Below are 22,221 nucleotides of genomic sequence, written 5' to 3' on the forward strand. Positions count from 1 at the left end.
TGTACTGGCTCCCCATCTCAACACCATCACATCACCTCCACCCTGGCATCTCTGTACTGGCTCCCCGTCTCATTCCAGATTAAATTCAAAACCCTCCTGCTGACTTTCGAGTGTATTTATGGTAATATCCCTCCTTGTCCATGTCCCTTGTAGCGTAGTCTGTGTTCTTTATGTCAGTTGCCCTGTGTAATTGTGTCCATTAATATATATTTTGGGGGTTTTCATTTTATACACTTTGAGATTATTATTTTATAACTAAAATCGCTTTACAAATGTAATCAATTATTATTTATTATTATTATTATTACAGCAGACCTGTGAATTTCCTACAATACTCTGTACGGTTTGATTATTACCTCGTCATTCAAATCAAATCAAACTTTATTTACATACACTGTTTTACAACATTAAGTCCATGGTACAGTATGTGTATTTATCTGAGACCCACAATATGAATGGTCTGGGGTTGCTTTCCTTTCCTACGAGTGTTGTCCACATCCTGCCTTTTTATTCCCATCTTCTGACTGAAGATTTTCTTTCTTCTGTCTGTTTTTCCCTCTTTGTGGATATTGTCCATATGCTTCAGCAGATGAGTCTTCCGAGTGAATCTTTTACCACAGACTGAGCAGCCATGTTGTTTTTCTCCTGTGTGAGTCTGTCTATGTTCAGTTAGGTGCTCCTTGCGATTGAAGCTTTTCCCACAGTCACCACAGCTAAAAGGTTTCTCTCCTCTGTGAATGCGTATATGCCTGGTAAGGTGCTCCTTACGATTGAAGCTTTTCCAACAGTCACCACAGCAAAATGGTTTCTCTCCTGTGTGAATACTCATGTGCCTGGACAGATGACCTTTTTGTTTGAAGGTCTTCCCACAAAAGGGACAGGTGCAGGGTTTACCACCGTGACAGAGTTGGACATGGGCCTTCAGTTTACAGGTGGAGGTATAGAGTTTTTTGCAGAAGAGGCATTCGCTGGGTCTCTTCCTGGTGTGAGTCACATGCCTCTGCAGGTCAGCTTTCAGTGCAAATGTTTCACCACAGTCACGGCAGTGGTGAGTTTTTCTAGATGTGCTGGGTTTGAAACACTGTTTCTCCATTGGTGGGTTGAGATTCAACAGTGGGTTGGGATCCAATAGTGGGCTGCTGTCAAGTCCTACTGGGTCGCTGCTTATGGCTGAGCTGAGGATGAAAGCATTGTTTTGATTATCTGGAGGGTCACACAGATTGTTGAGGTCCTTTAGGCGGGTCACAGTGGCGTAAGGTTTGAGATTCATTGGTTTAAAGTCTCTCTCTCTGTTCTCCACAGTCTGGGTTTGGGGAAGAGTCAAGGACCAAAGTGGGTCCTCCTGATCACATTCACTTTTCACACAGGAAGGAGTGAATATAAAGTCTTTGGTATCAAAGAGCCCTTGAAGCTGCTCTTCCTCCTGACTGGTCCTGACTTCCTCCCGTTCCTCTTTAATCTGTGTGGTCTCTGGGTCCTCCTGCCCCCGACTGGGGCTCCACTCCTGCTCACAGTGCTGCTGCTCAGGGGGAACCTGCTCTTCAGAGACAGGGAGAGAGAGCTGCAGGGAGTCTGGAGGGAAGGAGAGGAGGGTCAGAGGTCATCGATAAAGCCTTTAGACATCATTGTTGGGGTCATTTCAAAAGGTGAACTGAAATTCAAATTCTATGATTGTAAGACTATAATCTATTTTCAATTACTTCCTTATAATGTGAAGAGAAGAAGCTATTTAGTAAAAAAATATGTTTGAATTGGTTCAATAACGTGTGTTATTGTGGGTTTATAACCTGCTGTGTCCAGTCTGTTTGTGACTTGAATACCCAGTTATATAATGGTAAAAGGATCGTGGCATGGCTCTGCATTACGATGGATAATATCCCATTGTGCTGGAGCTACAGCACCTGCCTGTACAACCAATAAACTAGATGCTCCAGACGTTGTCACTGTCAAAAATGTGTTTCCACTTTGGATATTGGTTTCATATTTGGATTTCCCTTGTCAATCTCTCTTTGACGGCAGATTCTAGGATGATGAAAGTGATATGTCTAGAATCAGAAGATGGTAGAGAGCAAGCTACACCCTTTGTTTTTGAGTTACGTTCTGTTTTCATAAAGTGACTTTACATTGGTTTCAAATGGGGGAATGTTTGCACTCTAGGCTAAGGGACCGTCTTAAAAGTGCCATCTGCAGAACCTGGTGTTTACAGAAAAAAAACGTTTGTCTTAATCACAGGAGGTTGGTGGCACCTTAATTGGGGAAGACGGGCTCGTGGTAATAACTGCAGCAGAATAAGTGGAATGGTATCACATGCATCAACTACATGGTTTCCATGTGTTTAATGACACTCCATTCGCTCAGTTCTGGCCATTATCATGAGCTGTCCCCCCCTTAGCAGCCTCCTGTGGTCTCAATTGAATGATCTTGAGATCTTAAACCAATTTTATGTTGTTTTTCCCACAACAATAACATCATGAAATTTGATCTTGTTTATTTTTTTATGGATTTCTGTAAAAAATGAGGTACAAAAATATGAATACACCCATCTTCTAACTCGGATACAATCTACTGCAGCCACTTGCATTACGTAGAGATAAAATCACTTGGAGCAAGGTCACTGATGTACCTAATCCATGAAACATCCATTAGAATTCCTAAGTTAAGGGCCTCCCGAGTGGCGCTTTGGTCTAAGGCACTGCATCGCAGTGATTCTGGGTTTGTGTCCAGGCTCTGTTGCAGCCGGCCGCGACCGGGAGGCCCATGGGGTGGTGCACAATTGGCACAGCATCGTCCAGGTTAGGGAGGGTTTGGCCGGTAGGGATATCCTTGTCTCATCGCGCTCTAGTGACTCCTTGTGGCGGGCCGGACGGAGTGCATGCTGACCAGGTAACCAGGTGTACGGTGTTTCCTCCGACACATTGGTGTGGCTGGCTTCCTGGTTGGATGGGCATTGTGTCAAGAAGCAGTTGGGTTGGTTGGGTTGTGTTTTGGAGGACACATGGCTCTCGACCCTCGCCTCTCCCGAGTCCGTACGGCAGTTGCAGCAACGAGACAAGACTGTAACTACCAATTGGATACCACAAAATTGGGGAGAAAAAAGGGATAAAAAAAAAATCCTAATTTAAAGTTAACTGATTTTAAATGAATATTTCGGAAAAAAATTTGCAAAAAATATCTACTGACAAGTACTGTTCCCTCTACTTTGGTAAAATTCCTTGTTTGAATTCCTTCTAACATGAATTAAAAATATTTAGCTCTAAAACTTTTAGAGATCCCACTTTGGAATTGTGACATGCCCATAGATTATATCATGTACAACAATCTATAGAACATTTTGCCAAACAAGATATTTTCAATATTCATGTTTATATTTTTCAGTATTCATAAATTACTATAAGAAATGTTTTATTGAGGTAAAAATACTACTCAGAGCAAGTGGTAAAGCATTATGACACCAATGTTTGCCTTGTAGCAAAAACAAAGAAACATTATGGTGTCTTAAAGGATGCCCGAGTATGGTCCAAACCTCACACATGTTCAAACTCCAATTCATTATTTCTCAATTATGCTAAGATACAAATGTAGAATATATGTCAACAATCCTTTCTCAAAAGGACCCTTCTTTGGACATTTTTAGTTGTTGTAAAAATTCAAAAGTTCAGGGTTCTGTTTTGTTCTAGTTTTGTGGGGAATCACCTGAATGTAGCATAGATGAGGTGGGGGAGGGGGGGGTCATCTGATTCTAGACACATTCCGTTGGACTCAGAGAGCCATTGACGAGAGAACTCAGGATAAAAGTGGGTTGCTAGGTTGGCCAAACCTAGCCTACAAGCAAGCTAGCTAATAGCTCAAAATATAACTTTACAGTAAAATCAAAGGTGAAAGGGGAAATATAATAATCTTTGGTAAAACCACAACAGAATTATAGCTACATTCAAATCTTTTGATATTGTAAAACTATTGTGCTTATTGTTGTAAATGGAATTACTGTGAAAAAAAAAAAAAAAATCAAATCACTTCCTGCTTTTAGTGACGCAGACAATGTTTTTATCCATGCACGGAAAAAATAAATAATGACGTGTGTGTTTGAATAGTGATCACTGAATCCCTAAAAACAGTGTATTATTAATAGTGATGGGAAACCGAGGCTTTCTAAAGGCTTCGGGACTTTCACCAAATTGTTCCGGAAAACAATGAATTGCTCACGAGCTTCATTACCTGTTCACAACAGTGGAGGCAGGCTCATTGTAATGGCTGGAATATAATCTATTTAACGGAGTCAAACATGTGGTTTCCATATGTTTGCTTTGTTCAATACCGTTCCATATATTCCATTCCAATGAGCCAGTCCTCCTACAACTCCTCCTATCAGCCTCCTCTGGTTGACAATGCACATTAATAACATCTGCTTGTCAGCAATGAATAACAGCGTCTAATTATGAGATTTTTTTTTCCTCAAAATGTTTCCTTCAAAACTCCATAGCTCAGTGGTAAGTCATTGGCTTTAGTAGCTCATGAATCAGTTGGAAAAGCAGGTTCAATTTTTACATTATGCTTCCCTTTTATGTCTTCGAAAAGCATCCTACCTAATGCCATGGATTCAGTTAAGACAGAAGAAGCTTAAACTATACTAAATAAAATACTTGAAAAACAGTACAGTGTGATTTCGCATAGATTATTTAGACATTTGTTTTAATATAGGGATTTGACCGCATGCCCTAAAATCCCCGACTATTCTAGAGTACACAACTGTGCCTCCTATGATACCAGTCCGGTGAAACGTTTTATAACAACATCCTAACAACATCCTAACTATACTTGTAAGTACGGTGTCCAGTAGAGGTATTTAAAAGCAGCTTGGAATCGAAAAAAGCGCACCGTTTGAAAAAGCACGTGATCAAACGCATCGGTACACTGCTTTGGGGTTTTGACGCATGCCTCGATGCTCCGGTATCAAACGTACAGCACACATTATGAATTGAGTAGAACTGAACGCACCAGTTCGACATAGTTGTAACTCTGGTGTAATGAGCTCGGGTGTGATCCCCAGCAGTCTCCGTAGCCGATCATTCTCCTCCTGGTACTCCACTACCGTTTTCTCAACTGCCCCAAAAATATCCACAGCAGCCGCCGTTAAACGCTCATTTAAAAACACACGAAACAACTGTAGTTTAAACATTTTCAGTCGAATGACAGTTGGGTCTTCAATTCAGTCAGTAAGCCTTTACTCCACAAAAGCTTGAATGCAAAATCAAAACAAAGACTTCTATGACACAAGCAAGAATAATGAAGTACTTCCGGGTCACGGATTTGTCATATATTTCAGAATAAGTGTCCCATCCTGTATACTTTGTAAATAATTAGGGCAAAAATTATGTAAAATGTGTACAGTTATCCATATATTGTATGCTGCTTATCATACAAAGAATAATTACAAGTATTTCTACAAGATATTACTTGATTTATGTGTTCATGTTTTTGTTATAATGTGGTGAATCGGTTGTGGTTGTGTTTCAATACAGACATTATAACCTTCGCCTACACAGAAGGTAAATAAAAACTCATGTGGTGTATACTTAAAGGAAAACTCCACCCTAAAACTATATTTTGGTATTTTTTTCATTAGTCCATTGCCATTGTCCAAAAATGTTTAGCTCAGCAATCAAGTTCTCAAGATACTTTCAAAATACAGAAATCATCCCTGTATGACGCATTTTGCATCATGCGATGCTGCGTTTCGCAACATAATTGTACATTTTCAGTTATAAAACTGACTATTTTGTATAAAAAAAATGATTGATGATGGGTGTACTGTGTATTGAATGGGTGTATTTAAATTGGCTAGTAGGTAGCTACTTCCCACGCCATTGTCGGACAGCAGAGCTTGTCAAACGGGAGCGAAGGGCACAGTGTCCCGCTGATGTGCCCATGTTGTTACCGCTCATGCCCTCCCCATTGAGAAGTAGACTGTATGTATGTATCAAGGTACAGTGCAATACATTCAGAAAGTATTCAGACCCCTTCCCTTTTTCCACCTTTTGTTACGTTACAGCCTTATTCGAAAATTGTAAAAAAAAAAAAAACGTTTCCTCAATCTGCACACAACACCCCATAATGACGAAGCAAAAACAGATTAAAAAAACAACCTTTTTTTGCAAATGTATTAAAAAACAAATACCTTATTCACATAAGTATTCAGACCCTTTGCTATGAGATTCGAAATAGAGCTCAGGAGCATTCTGTTTCCATTGATCATCCTTGAGATGTTTCTACAACTTGATTGGAGTCCACATGTGGTCGTTCAATTGATTGGACATGATTTGGAGAGTCACACAACGGTCTATAAGGTCTCACACTTGACAGTGCATGTCAGAGCAAAAACCAAGCCATGAGGTCGAAGGAATTGTTCTTAGAGCTCTAGGACAGGATTGTGTTGAGGCACAGATCTGGGGAAGGGTACCAAAACATTTCTGCAGCATTGAAGGACCCCAGGAACATAGTGGCCTCCATCATTCTTAAACTGAAGAAGTTTGGAACCACCAAGACTCTTCCTAGAGCTGGCCCCCCGGCCAAACTGAGAAATCGGGGGAGAAGGGTCTTGGTCAGGGAGGTGACCAAGAACCTGATGGTCACTCTGACAAAGTTCCTTTGTGGAGATGATAGAACCTTCCAGAAGGACAACCATGTCTGCAACACTCAACCAATCAGGTCTGTAAGGTAGAGTGGCCAGATGGAAGCCACTCCTCAGTAAAAGGCACATGACAGACCACTTGGAGTTTGCCAAAAGTCACCTAAAGGACTCTCAGAACATGAGAAACAAGATTCTCTAGTCTGAGGAAAACAACATTGAACTCTCTGGCCTGAATGCCAAGCGTCACGTCTGGAGGAACCTGGCACCATCCCTACGCTGAAGTATTGTGGTGGCAGCATCATGCTGTCGGGATGTTTTTCAGTGGCAGGGACAGACTTGGGCAAAGGTTCACCTTCCAACAGGACAATGACCGTAAGCACACAGTAAAGACAACACAGGAGTGGCTTCGGGACAAGTCTCTGAATGTCCTTGAGTGGCCCAGCCAGAACCCGGACTTGAACCCGATCGAACATCCCTGGAGAGACCTGAAAATAGCTGTGCAACGACTCTCCCCATCTAATCTGACAGAGTTTGAGAGGATCTGCAGAGAAGAATGGGAGAAAATCTCCAAATATAGGTGTGCCAAACTTGTAGCGTCATACCCGAGAAGACTCAATGCTGTAATCACTGCCAAAGGTGCTACAACAAAGTATTGAGTAAAGGATCTGAATACTTATGTAAATTAGATATCAGTTTATTTTATAAATGTGCAAAACATTCTAAAAAAAACAGTTTTTGCTTTGTCGTTATGGGATACTGTGTGTAGATAGTTTTTTTTTTTTTTTAGCAATTTAATCCATTCTAGAATAAGGCTATAATGTTGCACAATGTGGAAAAGTCAAGAGGTCTAAATACTCTCCGAATGCACTGTATATACATCTTTTAAAAGTATGTTTCCCTGTATTTCCCCCTAACCCTACCACTCCTCCCCTAATTGGAGTAAACTAATGAACAACATTTAGGCTTCTACTTCCAGCTTATACATTTGGGGCGGCAGGGTAGCCTAGTGGTTAGAGCGTTGGATTAGTAACCGAAAGGTTGCAAGTTCGAATCCCCGAGCTGACAAGGTACAAATCTGTTGTTCTGCCCCTGAACAGGCAGTTAACCCACTGTTCCTAGGCCGTCATTGAAAATAAGAATTTGTTCTTAACTGACTTGCCTAGTAAAATAAAGGTTAAAAAAAATACATACTATATACATTTTACGGACACAATCCATTTTACAGAGGTTATATTTTGTTTGTTTTTACTCCTATCCTTTCTCTAACCTTCACCTCTCCCATCTATTTCTGATTTTTATTTAAATAGGCAAGTCAGTTATTAAGAACAAATTCTTATCTACAACGACGGCCTACCAAAAGGCCTCCTGCGAGGCCGGGGACTGGAATAAAAAATAAATAAATATATAAATATAGGACAAAACACACATTACAACAGTAGAGACAACACTACATAAAGAGGGAATTAAGACAACATAGCAAGGCAGCAACACATGACAACACAGCATGGTAGCAACACAACATAACAATATGGTAGCAACGCAACATGGTAGCAGCACATAATTGGGCACAGACGACAGCACAAATGGCAAGAAGTTAGAGACAACACCACATGACACAAAGTAGTCATAACTAACATCCATCCAGTTTTATTTCTATTTGCCATATATTTAACTAAGCAGCAAAACTCTACAGAGCTGGTAAGGTTGTATCCCCCATATATATAACATTATATTGGTTGCATGAATTTTGTATAATCATTTAAATTTAAAAATTTAAAAAGGGGTTTTCTTTATTTTTACTATTTTCTCTCAACCAGCTTCACCCGGAATGCTTTTAATCAATTCTCAGGAGTCTACTGTATATCATTACTCCATAAAATCTTAAATCAATATCATGAATGAGCAAGATTTGGTCAAAAATCAATGGGAAATAGTTTGATGAGATATTTTACAGAAAGTGTTACGTTTTAATGTGTCAATGGCATCAGTCAGACCATTCTCTCATCACCTGAGAGACATTCGAAAACAAATTACCAGAAATTCCTGTTTCTAATAACGTGAAAACAGACTGAACAGCAGACCTGTGAGCTTCCTACAATGCTGTGTAATGTTTAAGCATTACATCATAATTCAAATCAAACTGTATTCATATAGCATGTTTTACAATAGTAAATCCATCACACTACCATCTATTGATCTCGAACCAACCGCATAAATTATCCAGAGTAGCTTTCCTTTCCTACGAGTGTTGTCCACATCCTGCCTGTTATTCCTATCTTCTGACAGAACATCTTTATCCTAATTTTCTTTATTCTTTCACTACTCATCCTGTTTTCTTCCTTTGTGGATGTTTTTGACATGCGTCAGCAGGTTAGTCTTTTGACTGAAGCTTTTGCCACAGTCACTACAACTAAATGGTTTCTCTCCTGTGTGAGTCAGTTTGTGCTTCCTTAAGTTCCCCTTCAAATTGAAGCTTTTCCCACAATCACCACAGCTAAATGGTTTCTCTCCTGTGTGAGTCCGTATATGATCTGTAAGGTGTCCCTTCTGATAGAAGCTTTTCCCACAGTCACCACAGCCAAATGGTTTCTCTTGTGTGTGAGTCAGCATATGATTCCCTAGGTCTCCCTTCTGATAGAAGCTTTTCCCACAGTCACTACAGTTAAATGGTTTCTCTCCTGTGTGACTCAGTATGTGCAAGTTCAGGTGCCCCTTCTGATTGAAGCTTTTTCCACAGTCACCACAGCTAAATGGTTTCTCTCCTGTGTGAACACTCATGTGCCTGGACAGATCTCCTTTGTGTTTGATGATCTTGCCACAAACAGGGCATGTGCAGGATCTCTCAATGTGACAGAGTTGGATATGGGTCTTCAATTTACAGGTGGAATTGTATTGTTTATTGCAGTAGCGGCATTCGCTGATTATATTCTTGGGGAGAGTCACATGTCTCTGCAGTTCAGCTTTCAGAGGAAACGTTGCACCACAGTCACGGCAGTGGTGAGTTTTTATAGACGTGGTGCTGAGTTTGGAACCGCGTTCCCCCATTGGTGGGTTGGGATCCAATGGTGGTTTAGGATGCAATGGTGAGCTGCTGTCGAGTCCTAATGGGTTGCTGATTACGGCTGAGCTGTGGCTGGAGGCAATGTTTTGATTAACTGGAGGGTCACAGTGAATGTCAAGACCCTTAATGTGGGTCACAGTGGCAAAAGGTTTGAGATCCACTGGTTTAGAGTCTCTCTCTCTGTTCTCCACAGTCTGGGTTTGGGGAAGAGTCAAGGACCAGAGTGGGTCCTCCTGATCACATTCACTTTTCACACAGGAAGGAGTGAATATGAACTCCATGATATCAGGCTCCAGACCTTGAAACTGCTCTTCCTCCTGACTGGTCCTGACTTCATCCTCTTCCTCTTTAATCTGTTTGGTCTCTGGGTCCTTCTGCCCCAGACTGGGGCTCCACTCCTGCTCACAGTGCTGCTGCTCAGGGGGAACCTCCTCTTCAGAGACAGAGAGCTGCAGGGAGTCTGGAGGGAAGGAGAGGAGGAGCAGAGGTTACCTAGACTTCAGACATCATGGTTGGGATCAATTTGGATTAAAGACAGTAAATTCAAGACTGGATAAACTGCATCTCCAATTCAATAACTGTAAAACTAGAATCTGGCTAAAAACTAGGTGTCTGGCTAGACTGTAAAAACTCCTTGCAGACTCATATTAAGCATCTCCAATCCAAAATTAAATCTCGTCGGCTGGCCCTCACTACATATTCGTCGCCAGACCCACTGGCCCCAGGTCATCTATAATTCTTTGCTAGGTATAGCTTCGCCTTATCTCAGCTCACTGGTTACCATAGCAGCACCCACCCGTAGCACGCGCTCCATGAGGTATTTCTCACTGGTCATCCCCAAATGCAACACCTCTTTTAGCCACCTTTCCTTCCACTTCTCTGCTGCCAATGACTTGAACGAATTGCAAAAATAGCTGAAGTTGGAGACTTATATCTCCCTCACTAACTGTAAGCATCAGCTATCTGAGCAGCTAACCGATCGCTGCACACAGCCCATCTGTAAATAGCCCATCCAATCTACCTACCTCATCCCCATTTTGTTTATTTACTTTTTTTTCTTCTCTTTTGCACACCAGCATTTCTACTTGCACATCAATCACTCCAGTGTTAATTTGCTAAATTGTAATTACTTCGCTACAATGGCCTACAATGGCCTTACCTCCTTACTCCATTTGCACACACTGTATATAGATTTTTCTATTGTTATTGACTGTACTTTTGTTTATCCCATGTGTAACTCTGTGTTGTTTTGTGTCGCACTGCTTTGCTTTATCTTGGCCAGGTTGCAGTTGTAAATGAGAACTTGTTCTCAACTGGCCTACCTGGTTAAATTTTAAAAATTAAAAAAATCTTTCAACTACTTCTCAATGAATTGAAGATAATAATACATATATGTTTTTATTTTATTTAACTAGGCAAGTCAGTTAAGAACAAATGATTATATACAATGACGGCCTACCCTGGCCAAACCCTAACCTGGACGACGCTTGGCCAATTGTGCGCCCTATGGGACTCCCAATCACAGCCGGATGTGATACAGCCTGGAGAATAAGATTCATTTCTAAAAGTTGTTCAATTTTTTAAAGAATATATCCAAATCACTTCCTGTTTTTTTAATGACTATGTTTTTATACATGCGTGGTTTAAAAACAGCTTCTTAAAAGGTACTACATTTACATTTACATTTAAGTCATTTAGCAGACGCTCTTATCCAGAGCGACTTACTATATGGTGATCACTTTTAGCACAAATAGCTTATCAATAAGGTAGAACGAACTATTGCTCGCTACCAGTATGTATCTAAATACGAACCTATTCTACATAGTGGTACCTCCGGTGTGATCCGCAGCAGTCTCCGTAGCCGATCATTCTCCTCCTGGTATTCCACTACCGTTTTCTCAACTGCCCCGAAAATCTCCACAGCAGCCGCCGTTAAACGATCATTCAAAAACACACGCAGCAACTGTAGTTTAGACATTTTCAGTCTTCAGTTTCGTCAGTTGATCTTTCGTTACTCCACGCAGGGAATTCAAAACAAAGTCAAAGACATGTATAACTAAATCCCCTTCTGTCTGTGACACAGTCGTATCCAATCCTACTTCCGTGTTCTAGTCAAGGATTTTAGGAAAATAGCTCCAAAGACTTGCATAACTAAACCAAGATAGACCACAGCCTTTCGTTTCCAATGGAAATAAATTAGTCATAGTGGGCAGAACATACAAGGCGGTGGGCAGAGCCATGCACGAGCTAACGAGATCCTATTGGACCGTTCTAGCATACATCTGCACTTTTCCGTCAGGGGACGCCTATCCTTGTGCAATAACTAAATTCGCCTTTGCGCTCCTTTTAGACAAAGCGATATTGAAATACTTTTGCACAAGATAAAGTCTTCAAAGCTTAGGTTTGGGAACAGAAAACTTTATTGCGATCCAATAATGAGAACATCTGAAGAATTTCGGCCAAAATCCATCTCCATCCATCTTCTCCCACTGCCGGGCACTGTGCTTCCTCTCACTACCACATTTGGTAACGTGTGGGAACGCCAAGCAGATGCCTCATATTTATATATCCGGTGAAATATCTGTCACATTGTTATATCTGTGATACATCGGTTCAAACTAGTTGGTGGCAATCCCGGAAAGGAGCAACAGCGCCGAAAGCTGGATGGAGGTTTACTACTGTGCATCGCAGCCAGGTAAAAGGGAAATGATCATTACATGTAGACAGACAGTGTAATAAATATAGGATCATCTGGAATAAACCATTTTCATCAGGAGTCAACTGTGTAGCATTATTTTTAATTTTTTAATTTTACCTTTATTTAATTAGGCAAGTCGGTTAAGAACAAGTTCTTATTTTCAATGACGGCCTAGGAACAGTGGGTTAACTGCCTGTTCAGGGGAAGAACAACAGAGTTGTACCTTGTCAGCTCAGGGGTTTGAACTTGCAACCTTCCGGTTACTAGTCCAATGCTCTAACCACTAGGCTACCCTGCCGCCCCATTAGTTTGAATGAGGTCAGAATGTTTGTTTAACCTTTATTTTAACAGGGAGGCATGTGTAACAGTATAACTTTAAACTGTCCCCTCACCCATACCCGGGCTCGAACCAGGGACCCTCTGCACACATCAACAACAGTCACCCACGAAGCATCGTTGCAAGGGCTCTGCAAGGGCCATGGCTTTTGTGGAGTGATGGGTAACGATGCTTCGTGGGTGACTGTTGTTGATGTGTGCAGAGGGTCCCTGGTTCAAACCCGGGTATGGGCGAGGGGAAGGTTTAAAGTTATACTGTCACACATGCCTCCCTGTTACTTCAAGGTCTCAGAGCAAGTGACGTCACCGATTGAAACGCTATTTAGCGCGCACCACCTCTAACTAAGCTAGCGTTTCACATCCGTTACACATGCTGAGACCAAGGTCTCTTTTACAGATGAGCCCTGTAATTACACAAATACACACATTCAATACACTATGAAAAGCAAAGAACCGATACGAAACACAGTCATAGAAAACAAAACACATTCTACATTAAATAAGGTCCTCAATCAGCTGTCTGAAATGACCTAAAGGCACCAAATCATCAAATGTGAGACTTTTTGAGATTATTCCACAAGGAAGTTTACCAAACTCTGTAGAGAACGAAGGGATATCCAGAGTTAAGCATCCTTGGTAACTTGTACGTCTTAAAAGTGATTAGTGATGTTTGGTACAGCGGGAGATTTTGTAAAATAGCTTTATGAACCAAGAAAGAGCATTGCATCGATCTGCAAGACTTCAAGGAGGGCCAACCAACCTTCTGATAGAGAATGCAGTGATGTGAACTGAACCTGTCGCCCGTAATAAAGTGTAGTGCTCTGTGATAAACTGCATCTCATGGTTTCAGTGTATTTGGCAGCTGCATTAACGCCGTAGTCTATGACCGGTAGGAGTGGTGATGATAAATACTCATGGACAAATGCAAGGAGATGTTTTCTTGAAACCATATTTTAAATGTATCAATAATCTAGGGTTGTACTCTAAGGTGATAATGGAAACTACATGTGGGGAAACAGTTAGGAAAGGGGGATACCTAGTCAGTTGCACAACTGAATGCATTCAACCGAAATGGTCTTCCGCATTTAACCCAACCCTTCTGAGACAGGGAGGTGGGGGGGCTGCCTTCATCGATATCCATGTCATCAGTGTCCGGGGAGCAGTTGTTGTTGGGGGTTAACTGCCTTGCTCAAGGGCAGAACGGCAGATTCTTCCACCTTGCTGGCTCAGGGATTCAAACCCGCAACCTTTCGGTTACTGGCCCAACGCTCTTAACAGCTAGGCTATCTGCCACCCGTTACAACAAGCAATAAGGTGATCTAGGATGATCATTTATTATTATTTTTCTAATTTTAAAAGACAAAATTAATGGGTTTCCCTAATGTTTTAGCCAACAAGGGGGAGTTAGTCTAAATATGGAAGGCAAGTTCACAATAAATTCCCCTCTTCCAGCCATGCTTTTCTCCAAAGCAGAGTGCTCAAACAAACTGACAAAACTTTGTTTTGAGAAATTCTTTAAGAATTCTAAACCAGATTAAACATGTTTATAAGGTGACGGATACCACTATATACACTCCAAATATGTTTTAATCATTATTTTGTTCCACCTTGGTCTGATAAGGTGTTTGTTGAATGGAGGGAGAAGAGGCACAATTGAAGACCTAGACATTGAGAAGCAATTTCCATCATTTAAACAGTTAAAGAACAAATTTGAAAACTAATTCAAAAATATTCTGCTATTTAGAAGTCAGACACTATATGAAAAGTATAATTCCAAACATGTGCAACATTTGATTACCTGTTACAGCACCCTAGCCAACTCAAAACACCTTGAGCTCTATTCAATCAGATCCGCTCTAACCCGACATCCACATAGGGGTTGTTTAGGCGGTGTTGGAGGTGGAACTGCGTTAGGCTTAAGGTGTCCACATACTAGGTTCGGTTTGCTCCTTAGCAGGACCAGGTGAAGCAAACTTCTGTGTCTTGCATACTCCCTTTGGTTGAACCCCCCCCCCTCTTGAGATGCCGTAGCATCAAATAGCAATCATTAAGGACACCCCCCCCCCCTGCTGCTGCTCATTCCGTTTGCTCAAAAGTGGATAAATGGTTCAAAAAAGTAAGTCCATAGACTTGCAGGTGTGGTACTGCTCCTACCGGCTGTCGACGGCACAGGTTGCTCTGCTTCCACGAGCACATCCAATGCTCGCATCAGTAATTCTACATTTGTTGTTCACCCAGCTAGCATGGACACAGACAGTTGTGATGCAGCCGAAGAGCTACTGCCCCCTTACCCGGGACAGCACCGAACAACAGACACAGACGTTGTGTCCATCGAAGAGGCGCAAATATGATGGGAACTACATTGATTTGGGGTTCACTTATACTGGGAGTAGTGCCTTTCCTCAGCCACAGTGTGTTATATGTGCAAAAATACTTTCTCTCAACTCGATGAAACCTTCACTCGTGCGCAGACATTTAGAAACAAAACATGGCAATTTGAAAAATAAGCCGTGGGAGTTTTTTGATCGAGAATAAAGACGACTTTCGAGTAGTAAGACAAGTATAAAAGCAACAGATACCATCAATAAGAAGGTGCTAGAAGAGTCTTATATGGTGAGCTACCGAGTGGCCAGGACAGGCAAGCCCCATACTATTGTAGAGGAGTGGCCAGGACAGGCAAGCCCCATACTATAGTGGAAGAGTGGCTAGGACCGGCAAGCCCCATACTATTGTAGAGGAGTGGCTCGGACAGGCAAGCACCATACTATAGTGGAGGAGTGGCCAGGACAGGCAAGCCCCATACTATAGTGGAGGAGTGGCCAGGACAGGCAAGCCCCATACTATAGTGGAAGAGTGGCTAGGACCGGCAAGCCCCATACTATTGTAGAGGAGTGGCTCGGACAGGCAAGCACCATACTATAGTGGAGGAGTGGCTCAGACAGGCAAGCACCATACTATAGTGGAGGAGTGGCTAGGACAGGCAAGCACCATACTATAGTGGAGGAGTGGCCAGGACAGGCAAGCACCATACTATAGTGGAGGAGTGGCTCGGACAGGCAAGCACCATACTATAGTGGAGGAGTGGCTAGGACAGGCAAGCACCATACTATAGTGGAGGAGTGGCCAGGACAGGCAATCACCATACTATAGTGGAGGAGTGGCTAGGACAGGCAAGCACCATACTATAGTGGAGGAGTGGCCAGGACAGGCAAGCCCCATACTATAGTGGAGGAGTGGCCAGGACAGGCAATCACCATACTATAGTGGAAGAGTGGCTAGGACCGGCAAGCCCCATACTATTGTAGAGGAGTGGCTCGGACAGGCAAGCACCATACTATAGTGGAGGAGTGGCTCGGACAGGCAAGCACCATACTATAGTGGAGGAGTGGCTAGGACAGGCAAGCCCCATACTATAGTGGAGGAGTGGCCAGGACAGGCAAGCCCCATACTATTGTAGAGGAGTGGCCAGGACAGGCAAGCCCCATACTATAGTGGAAGAGTGGCTAGGACCGGCAAGCCCCATACTATTGTAGAGGAGTGGCTCGGACAGGCAAGCACCATACTATAGTGGAGGAGTGGCTCGGACAGGCAAGCACCATACTATAGTGGAGGAGTGGCTAGGACAGGCAAGCACCATACTATAGTGGAGGAGTGGCCAGGACAGGCAAGCCCCATACTATTGTAGAGGAGTGGCCAGGACAGGCAAGCCCCATACTATAGTGGAAGAGTGGCTAGGACCGGCAAGCCCCATACTATTGTAGAGGAGTGGCTCGGACAGGCAAGCACCATACTATAGTGGAGGAGTGGCCAGGACAGGCAAGCCCCATACTATAGTGGAAGAGTGGCTAGGACCGGCAAGCCCCATACTATTGTAGAGGAGTGGCTCGGACAGGCAAGCACCATACTATAGTGGAGGAGTGGCTCGGACAGGCAAGCACCATACTATAGTGGAGGAGTGGCTAGGACAGGCAAGCCCCATACTATAGTGGAGGAGTGGCTAGGACAGGCAAGCACCATACTATAGTGGAGGAGTGGCCAGGACAGGCAAGCACCATACTATAGTGGAGGAGTGGCTAGGACAGGCAAGCACCATACTATAGTGGAGGAGTGGCTAGGACAGGCAAGCACCATACTATAGTGGAGGAGTGGCCGGGACAGGCAAGCACCATACTATAGTGGAGGAGTGGCTAGGACAGGCAAGCACCATACTATAGTGGAGGAGTGGCCAGGACAGGCAATCACCATACTATTGTGGAGGAGTGGCTAGGACAGGCAAGCACCATACTATAGTGGAGGAGTGGCCAGGACAGGCAAGCCCCATACTATAGTGGAGGAGTGGCTAGGACAGGCAAGCACCATACTATAGTGGAGGACTTAATTCTCCCTGCTGCTGCGGATATGGCTGGGACAATTCTGGTGGAAAAGGCACAAAAAAACTACAGACAATGCCTTCATTAAACAACACTGTTTCACAACGCATCAGTGACATGGCAGGAGATGTTTTGAAAAAATTACTGCTTCTCATACGAGCCAGTGAATTCAATGCGTTACAGCTGGATGAGTCAACAGACGTGGTGGGCCTGGCACAGCTCCTGGTATATGTCTGTTACGTTTATGGGGGACAAATAAGGAAAACATACTCTTCTGCAAACCACTGGAAACCAGGATAACAGGAGAGGATATTTTTAAAGTACTGGACAGCTTTGTGACATCAAATGGACTTTGGTGGTCAAGATGTGTTGGTATCTGTATTGATGGAGCAAAAGCCATAACAGGGAGACATAGTGGAATGGTAACACGTTTGCAAGCAGTTTCTCCCGACGCCACTTGGGTACACTGCAGCATCCACCGAGAGGATCTTGGGTACACTGCAGCATCCACCAGGAGGATCTTGGGTACACTGCAGCATCCACCAGGAGGATCTTGGGTACACTGCAGCATCCACCAGGAGGCTCTTGGGTACACTGCAGCATCCACCGAGAGGCTCTTGGGTACACTGCAGCATCCACCGAGAGGCTCTTGGGTACACTGCAGCATCCACCGAGAGGCTCTTGGGTACACTGCAGCATCCACCGAGAGGCTCTTGGGAACACTGCAGCATCCACCGAGAGGCTCTTGGGTACACTGCAGCATCCACCAGGAGGATCTTGGGAACACTGCAGCATCCACCAGGAGGCTCTTGGGAACACTGCAGCATCCACCAGGAGGATCTTGGGTACACTGCAGCATCCACCGAGAGGCTCTTGGGAACACTGCAGCATCCACCAGGAGGCTCTTGGGTACACTGCAGCATCCACCGAGAGGCTCTTGGGTACACGGCAGCATCCACCGAGAGGCTCTTGGGTACACTGGAGCATCCACCGAGAGGCTCTTGGGTACACTGCAGCATCCACCGAGAGGCTCTTGGGTACACGGCAGCATCCACCGAGAGGCTCTTGGGTACACTGGAGCATCCACCGAGAGGCTCTTGGGTACACTGCAGCATCCACCGAGAGGCTCTTGGGTACACTGGAGCATCCACCGAGAGGCTCTTGGGTACACTGCAGCATCCACCGAGAGGCTCTTGGGTACACTGCAGCATCCACCGAGAGGCTCTTGGGTACACTGCAGCATCCACCGAGAGGCTCTTGGGTACACTGCAGCATCCACCGAGAGGCTCTTGGGTACACTGCAGCATCCACAGAGAGGCTCTTGCTACCAAAGGAATACCTGACAAGTTGAAAGATGTTCTGGACACTACAGTGAAAATGGTTAACTTGGTTAAAGCAAGGCCCCTGAACTCTCGTGTATTTCCTGCACTATGTAATGATATGGGCAGCGACCATGTAACACTTTTACAACATACAGACGTGAGCTGGTTGTCAAGGGACAAAGAATTGACACGTTTTTTTAAACTGAGAGACGAGTTTAAAGTTCTTTACTGACAATAATTTTCACTTGTCTGACCGCTTGCATAATGACGAGTTTCTCACACGACTGGCCTATCTGGGCGATGTTTTTTTTCGCCTAAATGATCTGAATCTAGGATTACAGAGACTCACTGCAACTATATTCAATGTGCGAGACAAAATTGAGGCTATGATTAAGAAGTTGGAGCTCTTCTCTGTCTTCATTAACAAGGACAACACACAGGTCTTTCCATCATTGTATGATTTTTTGTGCAAATGAACTCAAGCTTATGGACAATGTCAAATGTGATACAGCGAATCACCTGAGTGAGTTGGGTGCGCAATTACGCAGGTACTTTCCCGAAACGGATGACACAAACTGGATTTGTTATCCTTTCATGCCCTGCCTCCAGTCCACTTACCAATCTAAACAAGAGAGCCTCATCAAAATTGCAACAAGCGGTTCTGTGAAAATGGAATTTAATCAGAAGCCACTGCCAGATTTCTGGATTGAGCTGCGCTCAGAGTATCCTGCCTTGGCAAATCGCTCTGTTAAGACACTGATGCCCTTTGCAACCACGTACCTATTTGAGAGTGGATTCTTGGCCCTCACTAGCATTAAAACTAAATACAGGCACAGACTGTGTGTGGGGAAATGATTTAAGACTGAGACTCTCTCCAATACAACCCAACATTGCAGAGTTATATGCATCCTTTCAAGCACACCCTTCTCATTAACCTGTGATGAGTTATTCACAATTTTTGATGAAAAAAATAAAGTTTATATGTAAGATGGCTAAATAAAGAGCAAATTATTTATTATTATTATTTGTGCCCTGGTCCTATAAGAGCACTTTGTCACTTCCCACATGCCGGGTTGTGACAAAAACTCTCACTCATTCTTCTGTTTAATAATTGTATCGCGTACGGTGTGTGTTTGTCAGGCTTACAGTGATGGCAAAGAACAACATTTGAGATTGCTCTTAAGACTTGCTCTATGTGAGATCAAACAGGCCCTGAGTGGAACATCCCTGCCTGGGTACGCATTGGAAGAGGATCAACCTTCTTGCCGTTAAGTTCAAGTTATTTCTTGAGGACAGAGGGGCCCATGTTCATACATGTTCACGATGGTGGAAAAACTGCTGTACGTGTGTCATCATATCAAGCACTTTAAAGTAATCGCCAGAACCTGAAGCTAAAGACAGGCACAAAATAGTTGACTTATACGCATGCTTTTGAAGATACATTGTGGCATTTGAGCTATTGAATTCAGAACAACCTAAAATGGTCACTTTGGAGTCTGGACCCTTATGCCACTGAAGAGATTCTTATGACTTTCAAATCATCTCGCCCGCAGACTTCCTCTTCCAATGTGTACACAGGCAGGGATGTTCAACTCAGGGCCTGTTCGATCTGACATAGAGCAATTCTTATCTCAAGCCATTCTCTCAGGCGAAAACCAGGAGAAAATGGCTTAAGATGGTTTTGTCCTAGACATGAAGGACGGCAGGGTAGCCTAGTGGTTAGAGCGTTGGACCAGTAACCGGAAGGTTGCGAGTTCAAACCCCCGAGCTGACAAGGTACAAATCTGTTGTTCCGCCCCTGAACAGGCAGTTAACCCACTGTTCCTAGGCTGTCATTGAAAATAAGAATGTGTTCTTAACTGACTTGCCTGGTTAAATAAAGGTAAAATAAAAAGGACACAACACACCTAGAATTGGTATAGAAGACATGTTTTCTGTAGTTTATCGACTTATACTCAGGCAAGACCTACACCCGGAAATTACTTTTTCATTGTACAAGCTACCCAACAGCTCCATAAGTTCACTACAAAAACTGTTTCACAATTTTCTAACAGTTCAAAGTCAAACTTATTGCAAATATTTGCTTTACTTCCTATCATGTTACATAAGCACACCATAAATAGCATGAGGACATACATACAGGATGTCCTTAAAAGGGCATAAACACATGACACAGAAATAGCTCATCAATCACCTTTTGACACATACCGTCTACTATATTCTCGCTAGTTGCCCTTAAAAAGATGCAATAGTCTCTACAAGCCAGAATGTTGAATAAAATTATATTATATAACTACTTTTAATAAACAGATACTTCAGGTAGCAGTGTAAGGCATATTTCAACTCACCCCCACCCTCGCATAGCTTGCTGGGTAATGTTGTCTTAATGTTATTAAACACATAACACACTGTTTGAGCTGCTTTCGAAAGCAAAAGTCTAATTGAAAACATTATTGACATGGTTTCAATTCGATTTTCAGAATAACAAGCTAGGACTGATGTTTGTTTGGTTACCAAGGCAACTACTGTAGCTATCTAGTAAACTTGTTAGCTAGGTACTTCAGTGGATGTTGAACACATTTCTACCTGCAAATGTGTTCAATTACAGCATTGAAATGAAAGGGATATTCAACTCAGGGCTCTATCTGTTTTCTGGAAAATAATAAGCAACTCTGTTGGTTAGTTCCATTCTGCTAGTGCTTCGTGGAACCACATCTTTCACATCATTCATTATTTTCCAGAGAACTCATAGCCCCTTATTGATTATCCCTTACTTGGGTGATACAGTAGTTTGACCTGGGTTGTCGGAGAATGATCCACAGGGTTGTTTAAAATGCTATAGGGATTTGATTATCTGTTGGAAGTGAGGAAAAAGTGATTGCATTTGTTTTGGAAATGCCTCCTGGGTGTGACCCAGTGCCCGTTCAAAGCCCATGGCAAAAGTTATGTAGCCTAGGCTAGATTAAGAATTGAGTAATGAGTAGGATTCTGTGCTTTCACAAACAGAAGTGATCAATTTTGATAAAATGCTTTAATTGCCTTCCAAATGAAAACGTGAACATATATTGTATGGAAAAATAGATGTACCACGATGCACCATGCTGCCTTATTGACAACATGACCGAGTAGCGCGGTCCTCCTTCACCGCTTTTGCTCATTCACGTCACTGGCCATAAACAGGTGCACTCCGACTCGGATTACGAGAACTCAGTAATAGAGCCCTACAGTGGTGGTGTTATAATACTGTAAAACGGTTCCAATTGTTTTTCTTCGCCATTTATTTATTTTAGAAACACTTAAAATAAGGGATGTGTTTCGCGTAGGCTTACCCTGGTGTGACGTTTTAAATCTCTCTCGGCCAAGTGAACTTTTAGCAATATATTCAGCTCGATTTACTCTCAGATTCGAAAATGCTAATTAGCATTAAAGTAGACATCATGCAAGACTGAAAATCCCTGCAAGCTCTTGCACGTCATCTCTAGTGGACACCTTTACTAACAGGTATGGTGTCCATTTAAAACTTGCACAGGACAGTTCACAGAATGTTCAATTTAAAGAAATGTAGTCAATTTACTCATTACTACATTTTAGATAACATTAGATAGTTAATCCAGAGATTTTTACCTTTGCCTCGATTCTGCAGTCTCATGCAGATCATCATGGCATTTGTAGTTCTTTTCGATAGCCACATTAGCAGCTAATTAGGGTTTCATTTTGGGGTGTCAATAGAGCCGAATATATTGACAAAAGTCAACTTGTCCTAGAGAGATTCACACGTTTATCAAAACGTCACGCCGGGGTAAATC

At 42.9% G+C, this 22,221-nt stretch overlaps 2 protein-coding genes across 3 annotated transcripts in view; both read right to left on the minus strand.

Annotated features, from left to right (window-relative positions):
* Positions 1-275: 275 nt before the first annotated feature.
* LOC135510271 (zinc finger protein 189-like) lies at positions 276-5,259 on the minus strand. The gene is made up of 2 exons (XM_064931075.1): positions 4,996-5,259; positions 276-1,572 (listed from the first exon to the last, which is right to left on the minus strand). The coding sequence occupies exons 1-2, from the start codon at positions 5,174-5,176 to the stop codon at positions 434-436; spliced, it is 1,320 nt and encodes a 439-aa protein (XP_064787147.1). The 5' UTR covers positions 5,177-5,259; the 3' UTR covers positions 276-433.
* A 2,031-nt stretch (positions 5,260-7,290) lies between these two features.
* The window catches only part of LOC135510273 (gastrula zinc finger protein XlCGF46.1-like), a 30,292-nt gene continuing 15,361 nt past the window's right edge, over positions 7,291-22,221 (minus strand). Inside the window, exons 1-2 of one of the 2 annotated variants that reach the window (XM_064931077.1) lie at positions 11,502-11,797; positions 7,291-10,149 (exon numbers count right to left, since the gene is read on the minus strand). In XM_064931077.1, coding sequence (XP_064787149.1) covers positions 8,948-10,149; positions 11,502-11,667 — 1,368 coding nt within the window. In that variant the 5' untranslated portion in view covers positions 11,668-11,797 and the 3' untranslated portion in view covers positions 7,291-8,947. Of the gene's footprint in view, positions 10,150-11,501; positions 11,798-22,221 lie in introns of those variants that run through there. The other variant, XM_064931079.1, reaches the window with a different exon arrangement.

This window comes from Oncorhynchus masou, chromosome 23 (genome assembly GCF_036934945.1).
Source record: "Oncorhynchus masou masou isolate Uvic2021 chromosome 23, UVic_Omas_1.1, whole genome shotgun sequence".
NCBI classification, from domain to species: Eukaryota; Metazoa; Chordata; class Actinopteri; order Salmoniformes; family Salmonidae; genus Oncorhynchus; species Oncorhynchus masou.

Coding starts and splice junctions, on each gene's coding strand:
- LOC135510271 (XM_064931075.1), bottom strand. CDS start 5,176: ATGTTTAAACTACAGTTGTTTCGTGTGTTTTTAAATGAGCGTTTAACG. Junction 1,573..4,995: donor GTTACAACTATGTCGAACTG/GTGCGTTCAGTT, acceptor CCTTCCCTCCAG/ACTCCCTGCAGCTCTCTCTC.